The sequence below is a fragment of the Poeciliopsis prolifica genome, unplaced genomic scaffold (genome assembly GCF_027474105.1).
Source record: "Poeciliopsis prolifica strain line A6 unplaced genomic scaffold, Auburn_PproV2 SCAFFOLD029, whole genome shotgun sequence".
Taxonomy (NCBI): Eukaryota; Metazoa; Chordata; class Actinopteri; order Cyprinodontiformes; family Poeciliidae; genus Poeciliopsis; species Poeciliopsis prolifica.
Window position 1 is genome coordinate 3,701,993 of NW_026562404.1, and position 19,950 is coordinate 3,721,942.

Consider the following 19,950-nt stretch of genomic DNA (forward strand, 5'->3'; position numbering starts at 1 on the left):
TAAACAGGCTAAAACTATTTAAAAATGTTTTTTTTTTTCAATCCATCCCTGTTCAGGACCCTTTAAGCTTAATAAGCGCAGCAAATCAGAAGCGGTGGATTGTCTAGATGGATCTCAGAGTCAACCAATCACAGCAAAGAAGGCGGGACTTGTTCTCAGCCTCCTTGGCAACGGTCAAACAGGCTTTACGGACTGAGGTCTACTTTATGCAAACTGACGACGAGCTAGACAAGTAGGACGCAGATATTATGAAAACTCTTCAGGAATAGAATTTCCCGTCTTTCTGTTCTGAACCCTGTCCTCCGGTTGGAGCGCTGTGTGGACGCTCACCGCCTGAACACAGCCTACTTCCCTCAGGTGACAGGCTGAGCCTGCCGCCCCCTCCCATCAGAGATGCTTCTGTCTGAGGTTGACAGCGCGACGCAGGACCAGCAACTGCCTCCGCAGCGCTCGTAGGGAATGAAAGAAGCCAGAAAACTTGACCCAGGCGTCCAATTCTTACTTCTATAGATTGCAGGACCTGCTCGGTCATTTTTAAACCACACACCAAAGAAGCAAAGAAGGCGACGGACGGAGCTAACGTTAGTTTAAACTCCCCAGACAACCGGCTTCATCTCCTCCTTCTTTTAGTGTCACTCTGATGCGATGACAGACTCGGCAGTGGACAGCAAAACGGAGGTCAAGCAGGCCACCAAATATGTCAAAGAGACCGAAAACGTCGCGGAAAAATACTCCGCATTGACCGTCAGCAAGAACAGCAGCGACGTGAACATGAACGTCGGAGAGATGCCCTCCGCCGCGTTCACCGCGGTCCCGACTCTGAAGTCGGTGAAGAAGGTAAGGAACGTGATGCCCGCCATCACTCGCTGCCGTTGGGCAAAGAACAGCCGGTCACATGCGAGGAGGACACGTTCACGTTGGTGCGGACAACTGTGCTGCAGTCGAGCAGGCGACTGCTGGACAGTATGGGGGAATAAACCACAGTGAATGCGTTGCAAAGCCGCACTCTTCATGTGTGCAAAGAGTGTGCACTAAATGATACTAACTGCACCATTTAGTGCAGTTATTGTCAAGGAATTCAGTATTTAGTAGTTTCAGTGGGACATATATATTTGTTCCCATTTCACTTAGTCTGACAGAAGTCATTAGAGAAGAATTACTGTGTGCCATGTCATTTTACACAGTATTACTGTCAAGCTTAGGTGTTGTTGTACTGTTTCTATACAGTGCAGATGTAAATATTCTTTGTTTAGGAAACGAAACCTAAAGCTTACATGTATGGCCTTAGTAAGCTCCATGTGGGGGGAGCTTCCACACTAAATATGTGGTAGTTAATGCCATCGAGGATTTTCTGTGAGAAAACATTCAACCCCGCATAACCTGTGGTTATGTAGCTTTTCTCAGAGGGACAGGAATGTGGATGTTAAAATTGCAAAAGGATGAGTTTCAATCAATCCGGCAAGACTCAGAATCAGCCAACTTTCCCTTGAACGGCTCTGCTAAGTGACTGGCAGGTCAGATGTTATGAAAAGAAAATAAACTCTATTTATGATGCGATTCGAGACTTACAGCCCCCTCTATTTTCACTCTAACCAAGAGCATGTACTTTGATGCATTTCTTTGAGTGTAATAAAAATGCAATAGAGGCTATGAACACAGGCTTATTGCAGAATATTCTTGTTGCATACGTTTTAATTTTCAGTTGGATTTAAAGCTACTTGTCCTTCAGACAATCTGCATTGTTTCAAAATTAAAACAGAGAATTTATACTTGAAAGAAAACTGATTTTGATTTTTTTTAATGTTCCCATGCGGTCTTGATAAAATATATTGTGTGTTTGGAAAACACCAAAGAGAAAAAAAGACTATTTTAAAATCTTTGATTTCAGTCCTTGGTAAAGTGAAAAAATGCACAGCTTATTAAACATCGATCAGACCTTGAAAAGCACTTTTTTTCCATCTTCTCTTCATGAAATGCATCCAAACTCAGATACCCCATGACTTTTTTTTTTTTTAAATGTATTACTCTGCTTCGATGCATCAATGAAGATAATCTTATTCCTTTATTTTTAGCTCAAAATCACCCTTTCTACAAAAGAAACTAATGTACATATTTTTCCTTTGATGTCTGACATGTCAAAAAGATAAAATGTCGAATAAGTTAAATTGGGACTTGGCAAAGAAAACTAGATATCAAGTTCACCAGGATAAAGTTGAGCAGTTCATGTTAACCAGTCCAACCATCTGACTGACCCGGTCAGCTTTGACTTCGCTCAGGCTTCTCATGCGGGTGGGAATCAATAGTTTTTGGAGCAGCTTGATAAGAGTGTATTTACTGCACACTGTGCACCTGAGGGAAAAGACTTTGAATGTCTTGGCTGCTTTACAACGGCGCTAAACAAAAAAGACTTTCTCCAGTCAGATGTTCATGTTACACATCCACTGCTGGTTCCCAGCACCGGATAAATTTGAGTGTTTATCCACTGCAGGTTACAGGTCAAGGACTGTGTTTCTGAGAACCGACTCACATTTAGAGGAGAAGATGTTTGATTTTTTTTTTTTTAATCCAGAAATAGCCATTTGTTTTGTATTTTGTTCTTTGAATATGTAAGGTCCTCAAAAAAAAGACAATTGTTTTACAGTAGTTGTCAGAAAGCTAAGATTCTCACAGCAGGATAACCTTTCACTCTGTCATTATTTTTATGTTCCTTCATTTGTATTTATGTGGAAAATAGGAAACGTTAGATCAGCAATATTTATAATTTTTGCATCTTCATCTTTTTTAAATTTAGCTACACAACCTGAAACTTTGAGTTTTAAAAATCCATTGTATAAACAGATGCTTAGTTACATAATTTTTATTTAATTGTATATGTATAAGATAGGTAAATCTTCACTAAACAGTGACTGTTTTTATATTTTTGCCATCCTTAATACCTTTACTTCTTTGTTTTATTTCTTGTGACTCAACAAAATCTTCCAAACGGGATATAAATGACATCAAATTTCTTTATTAGTTTTAATGTGCCAACATCCAAAGCCTCTTCATAGTCATTCTAATACTAAGTTAACTAGATCCTTCAGATGTTTGATTACATAATGTTCGCGTAAAATTAGTCATAGATTTGAATCCACACTGGTGACGATTCGTTATCCTATAAAAAATAAATGTCTCATTACAGATTTCACCTCACAATCTGCTTTGCTTTGGCATCAAAAACAAGAAAAGCTTTAAATGAGTCCAAGTTACAGTGTAGGAACATATAAACGTGTAAGAACAATATGTAATTTCTGCAGATTAAAAGAAGGTGTCCACATATTTCCAATGTCATGAAAACATAGATATTATACTCACTTTATTTTTGCTAAATAATCACCGTGAATATTACATCTTTGTTTTTGTCCTACATCTTCTGTATGTCCGTGTTTGTGATTTAGCTTCTGTAAAGACAGCCTGTTTCATACCAAGTTGTATACTCATAATATGAACCAAATTATACAAAAATGACTAAAGATAGTCATATCTGCGTTCTCAGCAGCGGGGCTCAGAGGCTTTAAAATATTAGTTTAGACCTCCTTCCTGTCTGACAGGCAATATTGTGTGGACTGTGAGCTGCCTCCGGGAAGCCTGTTTCCAAACATATTGAATGATAGGAATGTGCATCGGTTTTATGAAAACAACGCTTTCTTATGAATAGAGTCCAGTGACTGACTCAGTCACCAGTTTTAGTAAAAACGACTTCTGCAAATCACTGTAAGAAGAAAAACTTTGTGAAGCTTTTGGTTTACACTGCATTGACTTTGACGGTCTGAAAAATATGTGGCTAATAAATACAAACGATTCTACAAATTTGATTGAGTGAGTGTGATGGTGGGTGAGTCAAAGAAAAGCAAACCTCTGCCTCCTCCTTTTTTTGTTTTTCCAATACAAAACAGTTATGCAATACACCCCACCCCCCTGCTCACCCCCAGGGAACAGGACTTGCTCACATCGAATTTGTTCCTGCATCATCATTTTGTATCTGATCCCTGTGGAGGTGTGGACTGCTGTGTGCTCACTTTGAAGTTTGGTTATGTCATGTTTACAGAGCCTTGCAAACTTATTCTCACTATTGATCTTCTTCACATTTTGTGATGGTAAAAACCACAAACCCAAAGGGATTTGTTAGGATTTTAGGTGACAGACCAACACAAAGAAGTGAGGAATTGTGAAGTGCAAGGCAAAGCACATGTGGTTTTTCAAAGATATTAATGAAAAAATTGTTTTGTGTTTGGAAGACTTGAAAGAGCTGTGTCAGTTTTCCTTCCACTGCACAACTATGGACTGGTATGTCTTGGTCTACCACGAACAAGCCAAATAAAATACATTGACGTTTGTTAATTATGTGTCAAAATGTGAAAAAGTTCAACTGGGTGTTAATATGATAAAACACACTTAGCGCCTTGCTTTGTGAAAATAAGAGGCTATTGTAGCAGGAATGAACATTTCAAATTCAAATATCAGCTGAGCCTAAACGTTCTGGAACTCTAAAATTGTCAAGAAAGTATAAAAATCTTTTTTATTCCTAAACCTTGGTTAAGAATACATCAAATATTTTATGTTGGTGGAGCATCTCTGGAGTTTAGGACTAACATTTTTCTACAGTTTATAGCTCAACAAATAGAAGTAAACAGTCTGCTTTCTCCTTTTGATTATAATCATATTAAGTTCATCAGCTTTTTGATAGATTTGATTAATGTCCTGTATTATTGTGAGATTATCTATATAATGTCTCCCCCAAGTAGTTCTCAACAGTGTAAGAGGAGGAGCTCTGAATAAGGCAGAAGGGATTATACTCTGAAATGATGAGGAATCAAAGTTGATGCTGTAATGAGATAAGGTGGGCAAAGTGGGGGAGAGCTGCAAAACGAAAGTTCAACATGAAAGCTTTCGGATCCTCTAAAGACGGTCCCACATTCATCATTTTAAATCCAGTAAACTTGTCATGCAGGTGATTACACATTTTCCATAGGAGTGTATCACCTTCTCCTGGGGTGATATTCACATTCCTTACTGAGTGTGAATATCACGCAGTGGAGACTAGATGACGTGAAGATGCCAAACAAAATAAACTCAGACCCTCTGTCTAATTGTTTTTTTTTACACCTCAAAGTTAGTCAATGAAGCATTACAACACATCCTCACAAGTCTTGTTTTTCACCGTTCCCGTTACTTTCAAGATAGTTAGTTCATTGTAGTACATCTTTTGTCAAATTAAAACATTCATATGGAAACGTTAGATTGTCTTCAAAGTGGTTGTTATACCAAGAGGTGATATGAAGTCAGTACCTAACCTTTATTCATGCACAGTGACTCACATTGAAGGGACCGATTGTTTCTGCAACATTCTGCAACGTGAAATGCGTTAAGCATATTTTGGGATGTTAGGTTTAATATGGCCAACATCTAACTTAGACTTCCTCTGATGCACTGTTATCTAAAAAAAAAAGATAACAGTGCATTATCTTTTTGCACTGTTAAAGTAATACTTTAACATATTACTTTAAAGTAAAACTTTACTTTAAAGTATTAAAGTAAAGACCCCAAGAGAGTCATTTACCTCAAGCTAATGATTGAATACAGCATCTGAACAGAACATGGAAAAAAGTCTGGACGACCCCTTTAAATCAGTATGGCTGTACTGCATGTGTTTATTCATGAAATAAGGCTGCATGTTATCTTAATCAGAAGAACTTATAGTTTCAGCTAAAGGTCACATAGTCTGCGAGGAAGGCAGGATTAGTTCACAGTGTTTTTTTCACAACACTGTGTAATCGGTCATGCATGCATTGATTTAAACTGCAGCCTTTGCATACCAGGACGACTGCTGGTTTCAGTTTTGTACTTTACTTGAAACTTGCCTTGCTGTGTGCTCTGTTTTACCCGCTGCGCTGCCTGTGTTTGACTTGTTGAATGCAGCGACTGTGAGCAGTTGGCAGTGAGGATGTGTGTGGATTACAGTTAGATGGTGCCATAGAGCCACGGTGACGGTGTCTGGTTAAGTAGTTTTGGTTGCCTTATGTCGGGGCCACACTGAGCCTTTACGCCACTGACCGACTGTAACACTCTACGGCTTAAGTCTCTGACCTGGCCTGTTATCTGAGAGAGAAAGGGTATTTTTAGATACAGGATGGGTCTAAAGAGATGCCTAATGATGCAGCAGAAGGCTAATGGAGAACGGGTTTAATTCCTCCTGCCAATCCCAGTACATTTAGTACTGCAAATTAGGAACTCAAGCTGAAAATACGAGCTTCAGCAAATGTGTTTTTGTACTTGTTTGCGTGTGGCGTCATCATATCTCTGGTTCGTACAATGCTCTTTCTGCACTTAAAGAAAAAAAAAAAATCCTCATAAAATAAAAACTGAAGCCTTCAGCAGCGAGTTGTCAAGGACATTGCGGAGCAAACGCCAAGAGAGAGAAAAAGAGAGAGGGTTGTTTGAAATTGACCTCTCTTTTTACGTCCTGGCCTGTTTTAGCCAAAGTTGGCCATTTAGAAATTACGGTAATAGGTGGGAACCTCCCCCTGAGCTGCCTGGGAGTGTTCTGGGATAATAGCATCAGGGACACCTGGTGCCATCACGCGCACACACACACAGGACTCAGAGAGGTAGGCTAGAAAGCTGAAGAGAGCAGCAGACAGTGACCGGCAGCTATGGCCCACAAGCATGGACATGGGCGAGAACAGGTGAGTTGCTTGTAATGTTTCACAGGAAACTTATCTTTCTAGATGTTGGAATTCCCAGCATCAGTTTGGATCACTTGTGGCTTGAGACGGGTTATAGTATTCTACATAGCACTGTTTTACATTGAGCTACAAAGGTTTTGTGACGTTATCTCAGGTAGCCAAACCAGTAACAATCATTTCCATTACCGTACGTTGTAACCAGGAGTACGGTCTTATTTAAATGTTAACTTCTTGGGAAAGGAAAATGCAAAGTGTGTGCTGAATCCACGTGAAACGATCCAGAGGAAAACTCAATGTACTGAGTGATGTGAGAAAGGCCACAGTCTTGGTTGTAAAAACAGAGCCATGCAGCGATCTGCTCTGCTCACCCAGACTCCCAAGCTTCTTGAGTTTCTCTTCAGTTGTATGGTAGACTGCTGAAGTCGAGGTGTGACGAACATTGGGACAAGGGATCAGAAGGTCAAGAAGTTAAGAGACTGAAACTACTATGCTTGGTGTTATCTCGTCGGTATTTTGCAGGAGAACGAATCCCTTCCATCCAACCGTGAGGTCACTTCCTGAAAACTGATCCACATGACGCTTCTCTTAGCTTTTTGGCTTTAGTTGTATTTATGTAAGTCTTTGAGTTGTTACTCCTTCGCAATTTCTGTCAAGCTTCTTAGCCAGTGTATGTGCTGCAGTGCATGTCGCTTGAGGGTTTTGTTCTGGTAACTGCTTGGCCCACCGATTCATCGTCCCTGTGTTTTGTCAACTCCAGTGTCCTGCTCAACAGTTTGCACTCCAAACACAAGATACGGACATTGAAAATAAGAGGTCGAGGGAGCCCGACAGCATTATCACAAAATGTCTCAAAAGGGGAGCTTTGTGAACTGTGTGTGGGAAATCAATGACTGACTTAAAGCAGCATTGCAACACCACTAAGACAGAGAAGTCGAGTGATGGAGAGTTAGAGAGGACTTATAGGAAAAATGTTCTGCATTTTGTCTGTGTGTCTGCAAGGGAATCAGCCGTGATTGCATGACACTGTACAGTGTTATGACTTTACACAGCGCTGTCTGACAGACAGATGGACGCAACATCAAAGCGCGATAATGGATACGAGAGCTTGAATTCTTGGAAAGGCAGACATTATGGCTGTCAGAGCCACTCCTGATCAGGATCTAGTCATGTTTTGGTTATATTTTGCTTCAATAGCATCTTGAACAACTCTTCTAACTATTCTTTTAACTCCTTTGCCAGAAATATGAGGGGCTTTCTGGCTGGAGCTGTTTTATGGTGAAACTCAGTACTTTTTAGTTTTGGGTGTGGCTCCAAGAGAGCTTACAGGAATATTGAGAAGTTTAGAAATACATACAACTATAATAATTAGCCTTTCAATGTTGATGGACTTTGGTAAATAGAAATAAAATGTGGATTATGTGGAGATATCTTGAAACTGCATCTGGATCTAAGATGCAGGACATTCAAGATGTTTTAAATGCAAGCAAACCAACGGTTTTATACTTCATACTCCTCTGAATCATCCAACTATACATTTTTTTAAACAAGATTTTCTTTCCTTAATTAATTAATTGAAATTAATGCACTAATTTTTATTTCTGCATTACTTTGGTTGTTACCAATATCTTGTGTGAAGCTCACGGATCAGAAAAAAAGATGAAGATTGGATCTTCAACTTTCTGACCAGCTGATCACCGATAAGGGTCAATCAAGTTGACGATCACGTAATTCCATCATGCATCTCTATTTTCTGAGAGGATTTGTCCAAGCTTGTATTATTATTATTTTTATATCACCAATTATAAAATGGAACGACCCTGGAGACCTTGTGTTGCTGTAAAGTGCTGAGGAACAGCGTTATGTATGGGACTGTGATGTAACATAATATTTCTTTACATCTGTCTAAAGCTCATAAGCTTGAAAAATGTGTTTTGATGCTGGAACCAAAGACCAGATTCTCAAATAGTTACGACTTTTATGAAAAGGAAGGGTACAACATACAGTCGTTAATCAAGCTTTTACTGTTCTGATTCATGTGCTTCCAGGGCTTTGATCTTTGGCGCTTTGAAGGCTTCGGTTAGCATGATGAAAAACAAATAGCCCCCAACAACAACTCGAGCCTGGGTATCTGAACAAAGCATAAATCACAGAGCAGCTGAGCGCGTCTAAAAATAAGCAGCAGCTTTCTTCTTCCTGATCCACCTGCGTGTTGCAAAAACGAGTTGATTTTCACCTTTTTCTTTTTTTTCAAAGGACAGTTTTGAGGCTGAAACAGCAAAATGAGTTCAAATATAAGCAGTTACGTAAGCATGTTACCAAGCATCTGCACTGCTAATATCTGGCGATGATACTTTCTGTCCCTGTCTGTGTGTGATTTCAGTGTTGCATTTGATTTACTTTTTTTCAGATCCAGTTTGCGAATGCAGAGGACAAGCAGGAGTTCAGCAAGTTTCCGACCAAGGCGGGTCGCCGCTCGCTCTCACGCTCCATCTCACAGTCCTCCACAGACAGCTACAGCTCAGGTGCTACGGGCATTAATGTTTTTATAACACATATACATAAACATATTATTTTGAAAGACTTATGCATTATATGCATTAAAGCAACACCCTACGTCCTACTGTACACTGAGTTGAAATGTTAAACCCCTTCAGCTTTTTCACATATTTCACATGGAAACCACACATTTCAGTCTTTTATCTGGACTTTAGGTGATGGAGAAACACAAGGTACCTACAAAGTAAGGGAAACCAATGGTAGGTCGAAAAACAGAGTTCAGTTTATGATGTTAGGCTAATAGATTTGGTAAAATAAAACCATGTACTATGTACCATGTGAAGTCTTCGGATAAGTTAAGATGATTTTATTTATATAGCATAATTTTAGCAACAAGGCAATTCGAAGGATTTTACACGAGTTGAAGGAAATGCAAACAAAATAATGACAGAAAAGCAAACAAACAAAACAAAAAGTACTAAATACTAAAAGAAGTTTCTTTGGACCGTTTTGGATGAGGTATATAAATAAACTAATAAAAAAGAAAAGTGAAAATATAAAACTACATATTGGGTCCCCACTTTTAATAAGAAAATGAATAAGTAGTCATTTATAAACTAGTAGGGCTATGTCTGGATTCTTGTTCTGATAAAAAACAGACGTTGGTTCTCATCGTTTGATTGTATACTTTCTAAGTTTGTTCTAGTTTTTTTTTTTAAACTAAGGAAATGAGTAGTTTCTCCAGATATTGTTCTAACTCCTGCTCTGTGTTGAGTGAAGTATGAAACTAAATGTTCCTGTTCTGGGTTTCTAAACAGAATAAGAATAGGCACACCAGGAGTTTCTCTGAATAAACTAATAGGAGTTTCTCAGGACCCTTTTGTTCTAACAAATAGGTTCGATTTCTGTTTTGGATGAGGTACATAAACCAGAGCTAATATGCCGAGGAAGGTGTTTGGTTAGATGAGACCAAATGTAACTTTTTGTTTTTAATCAAAGGGACCTGTGTGAGGGAAAACATAAAAGTGCTATTTCTCACTGTGAAACACGGTGGGAGCTGCGTCATGCTGTGGGAATACTTTTCTTTAGGAGCTAAGGCGAATATGGTTGGAGCTGATTGGAAGGTGGATGGAGCTAAATACTCTGCAGGAGATCAGGAAAAATCGACACCAGGGCAGAGTGTCCGAGTACAGTTCTGGAATAGTTTGGTTCAAAATATATTAATGTGTAAAATTGGCTCAGTCAATGTCCAGGCCTTTTAGAGAGTTAGTGGACATCTTTTAAAAAACAGATGTTTCTGACTGAGTTGCAGCTATTGCAAATAAGAATTAGCAAGAAAAGTCTCGACTTTGCAAAGCTGATCCTTCCACAGAAAGACTTTCCGCTATAGCTGGAGGTTCTACAAAGTACTGATCCAGGTGGGCTGAGTTCAAATTAACACCACTGGTTTCAACTCTTATCAAAAATGTTTAAACCACTTGTCATTATCCTTTCATTTTCACAATTATACTCTACTTTGCATTGATTTATGACATAAAATCCCAATTAAACAAGTTAAGGGTTTGTGACTGTGACAAAATGAAAAATAGCTCAGAGGATGTGAATACTTTCATAAGGAGCCGTAAATACACACAGGTCCACACACATGCGCACACACACTCAGGAAGTGCGCACAGAGGTCCTTTCTTTCTCACAATAGATTTGAAGTATAGATTTCATTATTGCCTCTGCTCGTGTGTTTTAACACAAAAGTGAGCTTTTGTGTTCTTCGTTTTCCAGCTGCTTCCTACACTGACAGCTCAGATGATGAAACCTCCCCCCGGGACAAAGCCCAGGTCAACAGCCACGGCAGCACCAACTTCTGTGTGAAGAACATCAAACAGGCCGAATTCGGACGGCGGGAAATTGAAATAGCAGAGCAAGGTATCCACACAGATATAACAAATCTATATTATATCTATATAGATATAACAGATATATATTATCTTCTACCTCTATGTTGAAGATAATATATATTTTTCTTTGCAGAAGTAGAAACCCAAACTGTAGTTTTCTGATTAGTGAGTTTTGAGTTTGCAGCTTTTCTTCTACTCTGCTGTAAAAGGAGACAAAATTGTTTTGCTGTTAGGGTCTGCATAGACGAAAAACAAAGAAACAAAGCAGTTTCTTATTCCTGAATATTTCCCCCAAAACTTCTAACTATCACTACATGAATTATTATAATTTAGCTATATTCTAATTTCGCAGCAGTTAAGACCGTATCTTATTCAGTACTGATGTTACTCTGAAAACATTATTACAGATCACATTTTTTATAATTTTGTGCGTCCTTTTACTTTCAACGCTCAAAGATGCGGAGCTGTAGTCTCTCTCTTCTGTCTGCTGTGCTTCTAGCTGTTTACATTGTTCAAGGGAAGTATGTGAACGCCTGACAAGTGTTTATTAGGCTTTAAATCTGCAGGGCTGTAGATGGTATGTTGCTGTTGTTCTAGTAGTTTGTCATATTCCTACTGTTCTTTTTATGACCATCTTGTAGGAAGAGATTGTTATTATTATTACTTTTTTATTTCAAAAAAATTGCTGTTCATAATTTACTCATTCCAATCAAACTCAGACTCTTATCTTTTCTTTATTAAAAATACAAACATAGCTTATACGTTGTGATTCATGTAGCATTTTTATATCAATCATCACACAACTGTTTAACTCAGGGGTCCAGAAGCATATTGGAAAATACTGAATTTGACTCTATCTTTAAACATTTCCAGCATTTAAAATAATGTTTCATTTACTTATTCCTTACTTGAACACCTAAAATGTAAAAGTTAAAATCTATAGTTTGTGGATGGTCAATTTTCATTTTTATTTTCAAAATTATAGCATATCTTTATGTCCTATCCATAAATGTACTCTTATCAGAGACACTCCCAAAGCTCATTTTCTTTTTTTTAATTGAAAACCCCCAACCCAAAAAACCCCTAAAATTAATTTTCAAGTGAGAAACAAACATTTGTAGCTTTTAAGAATTATATTTTTGCTTTACAGACATGTCTGCCCTGATCTCCCTGAGGAAGAGAGCCCAGGGGGAGAAGCCCCTGGCCGGGGCGAAGATAGTGGGCTGCACCCATATCACAGCTCAGACAGCCGTACGTTCTGTCCTCCCGTCCTGTTCTCTGCAGGCTCAGCTTTTGTTACAGCTCATATTACCTAACTTTTTATACACATGTGTGCAATCCATCCTCCCCTAATAGGTCCTGATTGAAACTCTGGTGGCCCTCGGGGCCCAGTGCCGCTGGACTGCCTGTAACATCTACTCCACTCAAAACGAGGTGGCCGCTGCTCTCGCTGAAACTGGTGAGATCGTCCCCTCTATATAATCGACTGGTTTAAAGCATGGTGTTTTCTCAGCACTTCGGTAACATAAAGTTGAGATTTATCTGAACAGCAACATAATAAATCATCTGAATTTTACAAAGCATATGAATAATAGGGATTGCCCCCCACACTTTAGAAAAAAAATATACATATTTTTTTAGCAAACCTGCAGCAGCAACACAACCTCTTTTTCACCGTGGACATGTTCTATGGGTTGTTAGAGAAAACACAGATTCATTAGATCACTTTTACCCGTGTAAAAGTGTTTAAAAAATTTAGAATTTTTAAACAATGGCTACACAAAATATGACTGGATGTCTTACTTTGAGTATTTTTCAGATAATCACAATCAGTAGAACAGTGATAAATATTGATAATTGAATGTATTGCAAGCATCCAGATAGAGACATTTCCTTTAACTTTGACTGGAATCCCAAGATGCAAAACAGACAAAAATTTATTTTAGATCCTTCAATCTAATTTGTTTTTGGTTTTTTGTATTTTAAGTTTTGCTTCAAAACTATTGTATAGAAAAAGAACAGTGAATATAGTTTGTGTCTATAATTGTAGCCATAGCTATCAAATTTGTATTCTAGGCAAAAATAAAATCCTGTTATTGTAGTGACCTACATTTTAACAGATAAAAGTAGACTAGGTTTTACTTCATCTCAGTAGTAAGTGAATGAACTCTAAGTGACCTTGAAAGTTAACCGTTTTATGCTTGTGGTTTTTATTATGTAATGCCACCCTAATGGTCCTCCGTCGTTGCTCGTCGTGTGTGCTGCTTCCTGCAGGTGTACCGGTGTTTGCATGGAAAGGTGAATCAGAGGACGACTTCTGGTGGTGCATCGATCGCTGTGTCAACAGCGACGGCTGGCAGGCCAATATGGTATTATGAGTACAGTTGCATCATAAATTTAACACCTCTCTCTCTCTGGGTCATTCCTAAATCTTTGATGCAGTTAACCCATCTCCTCTTTGGTTCAAATGAAAGATCTTGGACGATGGTGGAGATTTGACTCACTGGGTTTACAAGAAGTATCCCAGCGTGTTCAAGAAGGTCAGAGGAATCGTGGAGGAGAGCGTCACTGGTGTTCACAGGTCAGACAGTTTTATCATTTCCATTTCAAGCCTCTATTTCTGCTGCACCGGGGCTTCTTGCTTCCAATTTGTTTGTTGTTTTCCTGGAAAAGTTGGGCTTTACCTGAATGCATTTGCTTATAAATAACATTCTGAATATTGTGTCAACAGGAACATATGTAAGGGTGTTATATAGGTCATGTTGGTATTGACAAATGTCACTGTGGGTTTAAGAGGACTTTGCCCTTATATAACTTCAGAATGTACGCTTCCATAGACTCAATTAGCCAGAGGCTCCAGAAAGCTCAGTGTCATAAAGACGGGCATCTCGCTTTCATTAGATATGAACAAAGGTATTATGTGACCTGATTGGCCTAAACGCACTTCCTGATTTGTCTTCTCAGATTGTATCAGTTGTCTAAGGCGGGTAAACTGTGCGTCCCTGCGATGAATGTGAACGACTCGGTTACGAAGCAGAAGTTTGACAACCTCTACTGCTGCCGCGAATCTATTCTGGATGGGTGAGCAAGATTAGAACATTTTAAATATTTACAGTAGGCTGTATAAAAAGACTCGTCTGCTTTTTTTTCAGACTAAGCCTTTTCTTGTTAAAAGACGCTTGGATTATCAAAATAAAATCAGTTTTAAATGCAAGAATAAGAGGAGGGGTATAGTTTATTTTTATTTACTAAAATCCACAGGTTTCAAACTTTTATCATACACATATTTTTATTTCTGCCCAAAAACAGTCAGTGACAGTACATTTAGATTGTTTTAATGTCTGATAGTGAAGACAATCTGATAGTGTTTCTTTTTACATTGTCTTTAATTACCAATGTTTACTGCTACCATTTTTTTTAAATTATGTAAAATAATAAAAGAAAGATGGTCCAGCATGATTGTGATCTTTTATTTTACTTTTCTCTGACAGCTTGAAAAGGACCACGGACATAATGTTTGGAGGCAAACAAGTGGTTGTGTGTGGTTATGGGGAGGTGAGTCATTCCGACATTAAAACAAAAACACACAGAACAAAAGCTTTTACTTGAAATGATTGAATTTCCACTGGTGCAGCTGACCTTTCTATTGCACTGCCTGGTGATCTGTAGGTGGGAAAAGGCTGCTGCACTGCTCTTAAAGCCCTTGGCGCCATTGTGTGCATCACAGAGATTGACCCCATCTGTGCTCTGCAGGCGTGGTGAGTCACTGCGCATTACCATTCGGCGCTCCTCCATCAATAAATGTGCGGCACTAGAATTTCTGTGTTGTGCATTGAATTAGCTGCGATGCGAACTATTGCATTATCATGTCGCCTTTTAATTCGCTTACTTTCTCTCTTGTGTAAACAAAATACTAAGATCTGGTTTGTGTCTGCACAGCATGGATGGATTTCGAGTGGTCAAGCTGAGTGAGGTCATCCGGCAGATGGACGTGGTGATAACTTGCACTGGTATGGAGCCGCATGCAGTGACATCTATTACTTCTGCTTTAATGGTCACAGCTTTGGCCATGTGCAAATAAGTGTCTCATTTTAAATATCCTTCCCTTTTAATTCAGGGATTTTCTTCAGAGGTCATCAGTTTCCGTGTTTTTATTTGCAGGGAACAAGAACGTTGTTTCCAGAGAGCATCTTGACCGAATGAAGAATGGCTGCGTTGTTTGCAATATGGGACATTCCAATACAGAGATCGATGTGGTAATTTAATTGTTTTTCTATTATTTATGAAAAAGTTCCCACTAAAAAAAAAAAAAAAAAAAAACGCCTGTTTTAAGCACAAGTTGGCAGACATTCATACACTTTCATGGAGGAAAAACCCTGTGATGTTCTTTGTTCTCATAATCCTGTGAGCTTTGCAAATACGCCTTCATGTTTTATTCCTTGCTGGAATTTATCACAATCATAAAGCTCCTGATTTAGAAATTAGAGTGATTAGATGTAAAGAGGTTAAGCTCCATCTATTATTAAAGGTGAGGAATGTGGAATATGACCTTTAAACTGGCTTGCTTTCTCAGCCCGATATTTCTATCTTTCCTTTTTATTCCCTGAGTGACTAACTGTTACTTGATTTGAATAATTTAAGAACAGTCATCAGCCAACTCTTAAGTCACAGTATGATGCTTCATTAAAGGTAAGAAAATTAATGCCACGTACATGGAATACATTAAAAATACTTATTTACACAGCTATTTTTGTTTCTATTTATGACTGAAAGCTGCAGATATTTTGGCCCAACCAGAGTTTTCTCAGGTCAACCTTTCTCATTGTGGTTAATTACTGTTACTGTAATGTTCCTGCAACACTTTGATATATCTGATTCTAAATTACAACTACAGTCCTGCTTCTGCTGAAAATGTTTACATCTGGAGTGTTTTTTTTTTTACTCTTTTCACGTCTCATTAATAATTTAGCTTGTAATATAATCCATGATGATTGTAGTTAATTTTATACAGACAAAAACATACATTGACTTTAAACATTATTTTTAGAGTTGTACAATTAGAAGACAATTATTGAGAATGCCAAAAGCACAGCGCCCTCTGCTGCACAGTGTCTTTTCATGCTTGAGGGAATCAGGGAACATCGTGTTACTGACACAGTGGGCCTCTAAGGAGTTGATGCGGCTTCTCTCTGTGTCCCACTGTGAACATCAAGGTAAAAGCTTACAAAACAATAGATGTGAAGCGAAAAACCCAGAGTCAATCAACAAAATAATGTGCACAGAATCAGCTGTGCACGTGAATATTGGCCACACCTCAACTTATGTACCATGGAGTGAAGAAAACAAAATCAGACAGAAGACCATCATCAGGTACCGGGAGTAGAATTTCATCCTAATACCTACTGTTATATAATATTGATCCCCTATCTGACCTGACTAGGTACTGAATAGACATGGTGGTTAAAGCATTGATGGGTAAATGATCAAATAGTTAAATTTCTTTGTTATCAAGTGTTTGTGCAGCCAAGGCTTTGATTTTCATGTGATTTTATTCACATCTTTTCATCCAAATGTGATAGAAACTCAGCACAGTCCAACTCATTGGTGTTTGGTTCGGTTGTAGATGGCTTTTAATTATTCCCTTCTTAATTGTTTTTTTTTTTGTGTGTGTATTTTCCTTCAGGCGAGTCTACGCAGCCCCGAGCTGACCTGGGAGAGGGTTCGCTCTCAGGTCGACCACATCATCTGGCCAGATGGGAAAAGGGTTATTGTGCTGGCAGAGGTAAAGTAGCAGGAGAAGTCCTCAGTGAAACTTCACTGGTCTTGACATACTTCAGACTTTACTTCTATTTTATGGAGTTTGTTTACTGAACGTATGAGAAACGCTTTGTATGCATTCTGGTTTTCCTCAGGGTCGTCTTTTAAATCTGAGCTGTTCTACAGTGCCTACGTTTGTGTTATCCATCACTGCTACCACTCAGGTCAGTTTTATGGCAGTGTAATGTTTGCAAGTGCTGCTGTAAAAGTCTTACTGTTGGCTCTGTGTTGTCTGTAGGCTCTAGCCTTGATTGAGCTGTACAACGCTCCAGAAGGACGATACAAACAAGATGTTTATCTTCTGCCTAAGAAAATGGGTAGGAGTTTCCCTAAATTCCGCTCACTGCTGCCACCTTATGGCTCCCAATAGGGTTTACAGCACTTATTTAGTAGTGCTGAGGATGATGTCCTCTTTATCTATAATGAATTATTCTCTGTCTCTGTTCCAAGATGAGTACGTGGCCAGTTTGCACTTGCCCAATTTTGATGCCCACCTGACAGAGCTGTCCGATGAGCAGGCTAAGTACATGGGGCTGAACAAGAACGGCCCGTTCAAGCCAAATTATTACAGGTTGGGGTCAATTTGTGATTTCCTATAATTACACATTTTTATCATACAACAAAGAAATCCATTAACACTTTCTTTACTTCACAGGTACTAATAAGGATGTCTGATACTCAGCGAAACGTTTGCCCTGGGATAAACAGAGATATCTATTTTATTTTCTAAACTACTGCAAAACGGAGGAATTATTTTACTTATGCTGAATGTAACTTATTAATAGCACCTTAGGAGTAGAGCTAACTATTTCAGGATAAGACATATAGAGAACTTATAATATATAATGAACTAACATGGGTCTGTCTTGTGGTCAGAGAGCATCCTATTGCATGCATTGATGTTTTTGTGTATTTAGTTGTTAATGAGTTTTTGTTTCCTGATCACAGAGCTGTTGATTTGTTTGTTTACTCTATTTAACGCACAGTGCCAAACGATGGTCGTTTCTGTTTCATTCGTCAGTGGTGTGGAGAATTTATGGGCACATTCTTTGAACCAGAGTTTAGGCTGAGCCAAAGCAAGCTCTATGATGGTATGCACACTATCTTAGTCGTTTTGAATGCATGAAAGCATTTTTTTAATGCTACCTGCACATAAGCCCTAAAAGGTAACATCCACTAGATTACGTAGAATAAAAAAAATGTGTTTATATGCATTTTTTTTGACAGCGTCACAAGGTAGTTATGAAATAATGGATTTTAGAATGAATACAAATAAAAATCTGAAGAGTCTTACATCCAGCAGTTTTCTTCTCCCCTGAGTCAAAGCTTTGTATAACCACCTTCTACTCAAATTAGAGCTGCACGTCTTCAGAGACTGACATTTTGTTCATTTCTCTTTCCAAAATAGTTCAAACTTATTCAGATTGGATGGAGGCCTTTGGTTCAAATTTCATTGTAGGTCTGGTTGTTTAGGCTGAAAGGTAAACCTCCTCCCCTGTCTCGAACTTGCTGCCTCTGGTTTTCTTTCCGGACTCCCATGTTAACGCTGACAACTTTCCAATAATTCCTGCTGAAGAAAAACATCCCCCTTGCATTATGCTGCCACCACCATGTCACAAAGTGGGGACAATGTGCACTTTTCCACAGGAAAGTACAAAACTGTTTGGCTTTCCAAACAGTTTTTTTTTGGAACTGGCCAGAACACTCTCTTTCACATATTTACTAAATCTATGCGGCTTGTGATAAAAGTTCTTGACACTCATTCACAAACCTTTTTGTAGAGTTCACAGCTAGTAGTAGTGTTGTCAACAGATTATCCAACCTGAGCTGTAGAGCTCTGCAGCTCCTCCAGAGTGACCTCTTGTTCTGCTTCTCTGGCTAATGAATCATTTTTCCATTTTTGGATGAATACCGATAAGGCGTTGAAGTAAAAAGGGGCCAAATATAAGTGCTTGACTCACTTTCAGATTTTTATTTGCAAAACAAATAGGAAAAAATTTAAACCATGAATCGTTTATTTCTCACTCCACAAATATGCTGCTGTGTGTCGCTTTCTCAAATAAAATCCCTTTAAGTTTCTGGTTGAAATGTAAAAAAGGTGAAAAAGCTTAAAGGATGTGAAAACCTTTTTAAAGCACTGCAATTCAACATGACGATTAAAAGAAGTTTAGTAAAGCCACAAGAGCTCTCAATAAATGATAACTCCCCTCATTTATTTCCAACTTTCCATTTGCTCTGACACATTCCAGTCCTGATCTCTGTCACTGTAAAAACCTTTTGCCTGAATGATGCCTTTTAAGGCCGTGGTATGAATGTGCCTTTTTGATTTTTTATGATCCTGTGTTCAAAGAGGTTGAGACACCATTTCAAATGGAAGAAAAATACACGTTTTTTTCCCCTCTCCAGAAAGAGAAATTTTCATCTTTCCGGGTAAGAATGATTGTTTTTATCGGAAAGAATAAAAGCCTAACATTTCTGCCTATGAGAATCAAATGCTAGCAGCAGAGAAGCCTAATTTGAACAGTTACATTTTATTTCCATTATAACTTTAGGCCCAAAGTTTTAATGGGTTTGAGTATCTGCACCATTTGCTCCAGTTTGGAAATCCCATGAGTGTCCCAACTTGTTTTGAAACAGGTTTTCTATACCAACCTTCAGCGCTGACCTTAATTTAGCGAATCGTCATTCCTTTTTTAACAAAAACTATTTAAACGTAGCGTCTTCCTTCCACTGCTTATGGTACTAATTGTAACTTTAACATATGAGATGTATGTTAAGAAAAATAATGAACTTCATGTCTGGCATATGATTGTCACTGTCTTAATTTGATTCAACTGTGTCACCTTAATTAACATTTCATGTGATTAAAATGACATTAAGTGTGTACTATGTATGTAAATTCATGCATTAAATCAGCAATAAAGCAACGCTTTTTAACTGACTTTAAAAGTGTGGAGTTTTGTGTGTATGTGTGTGGAGAATGAGTAATTTTAGAGATAAAATTTGAGTTGAAGATA

At 38.4% G+C, this 19,950-nt stretch overlaps 1 protein-coding gene across 2 annotated transcripts; it reads left to right on the plus strand.

The window, feature by feature from the left end:
- Positions 1–184: 184 nt before the first annotated feature.
- ahcyl1 (adenosylhomocysteinase-like 1) lies at positions 185–19,874 on the plus strand. Of its 2 annotated transcripts, none has more exons than XM_055049439.1 (17): positions 185–837; positions 9,133–9,247; positions 11,001–11,144; positions 12,267–12,367; positions 12,473–12,575; positions 13,391–13,485; positions 13,591–13,697; positions 14,081–14,197; positions 14,608–14,671; positions 14,786–14,874; positions 15,056–15,126; positions 15,278–15,372; positions 16,800–16,898; positions 17,029–17,097; positions 17,172–17,250; positions 17,384–17,504; positions 17,589–19,874. In XM_055049439.1, exons 1-17 carry the CDS (start codon positions 646–648, stop codon positions 17,593–17,595), a joined length of 1,668 nt encoding a protein of 555 aa, XP_054905414.1. In that variant the 5' UTR covers positions 185–645; the 3' UTR covers positions 17,596–19,874. The 2 variants fall into 2 exon arrangements, with proteins under 2 accessions (XP_054905414.1, XP_054905415.1); XM_055049440.1 differs by lacking the exon at positions 185–837 and adding an exon at positions 6,636–6,725.
- Positions 19,875–19,950: the final 76 nt, after the last annotated feature.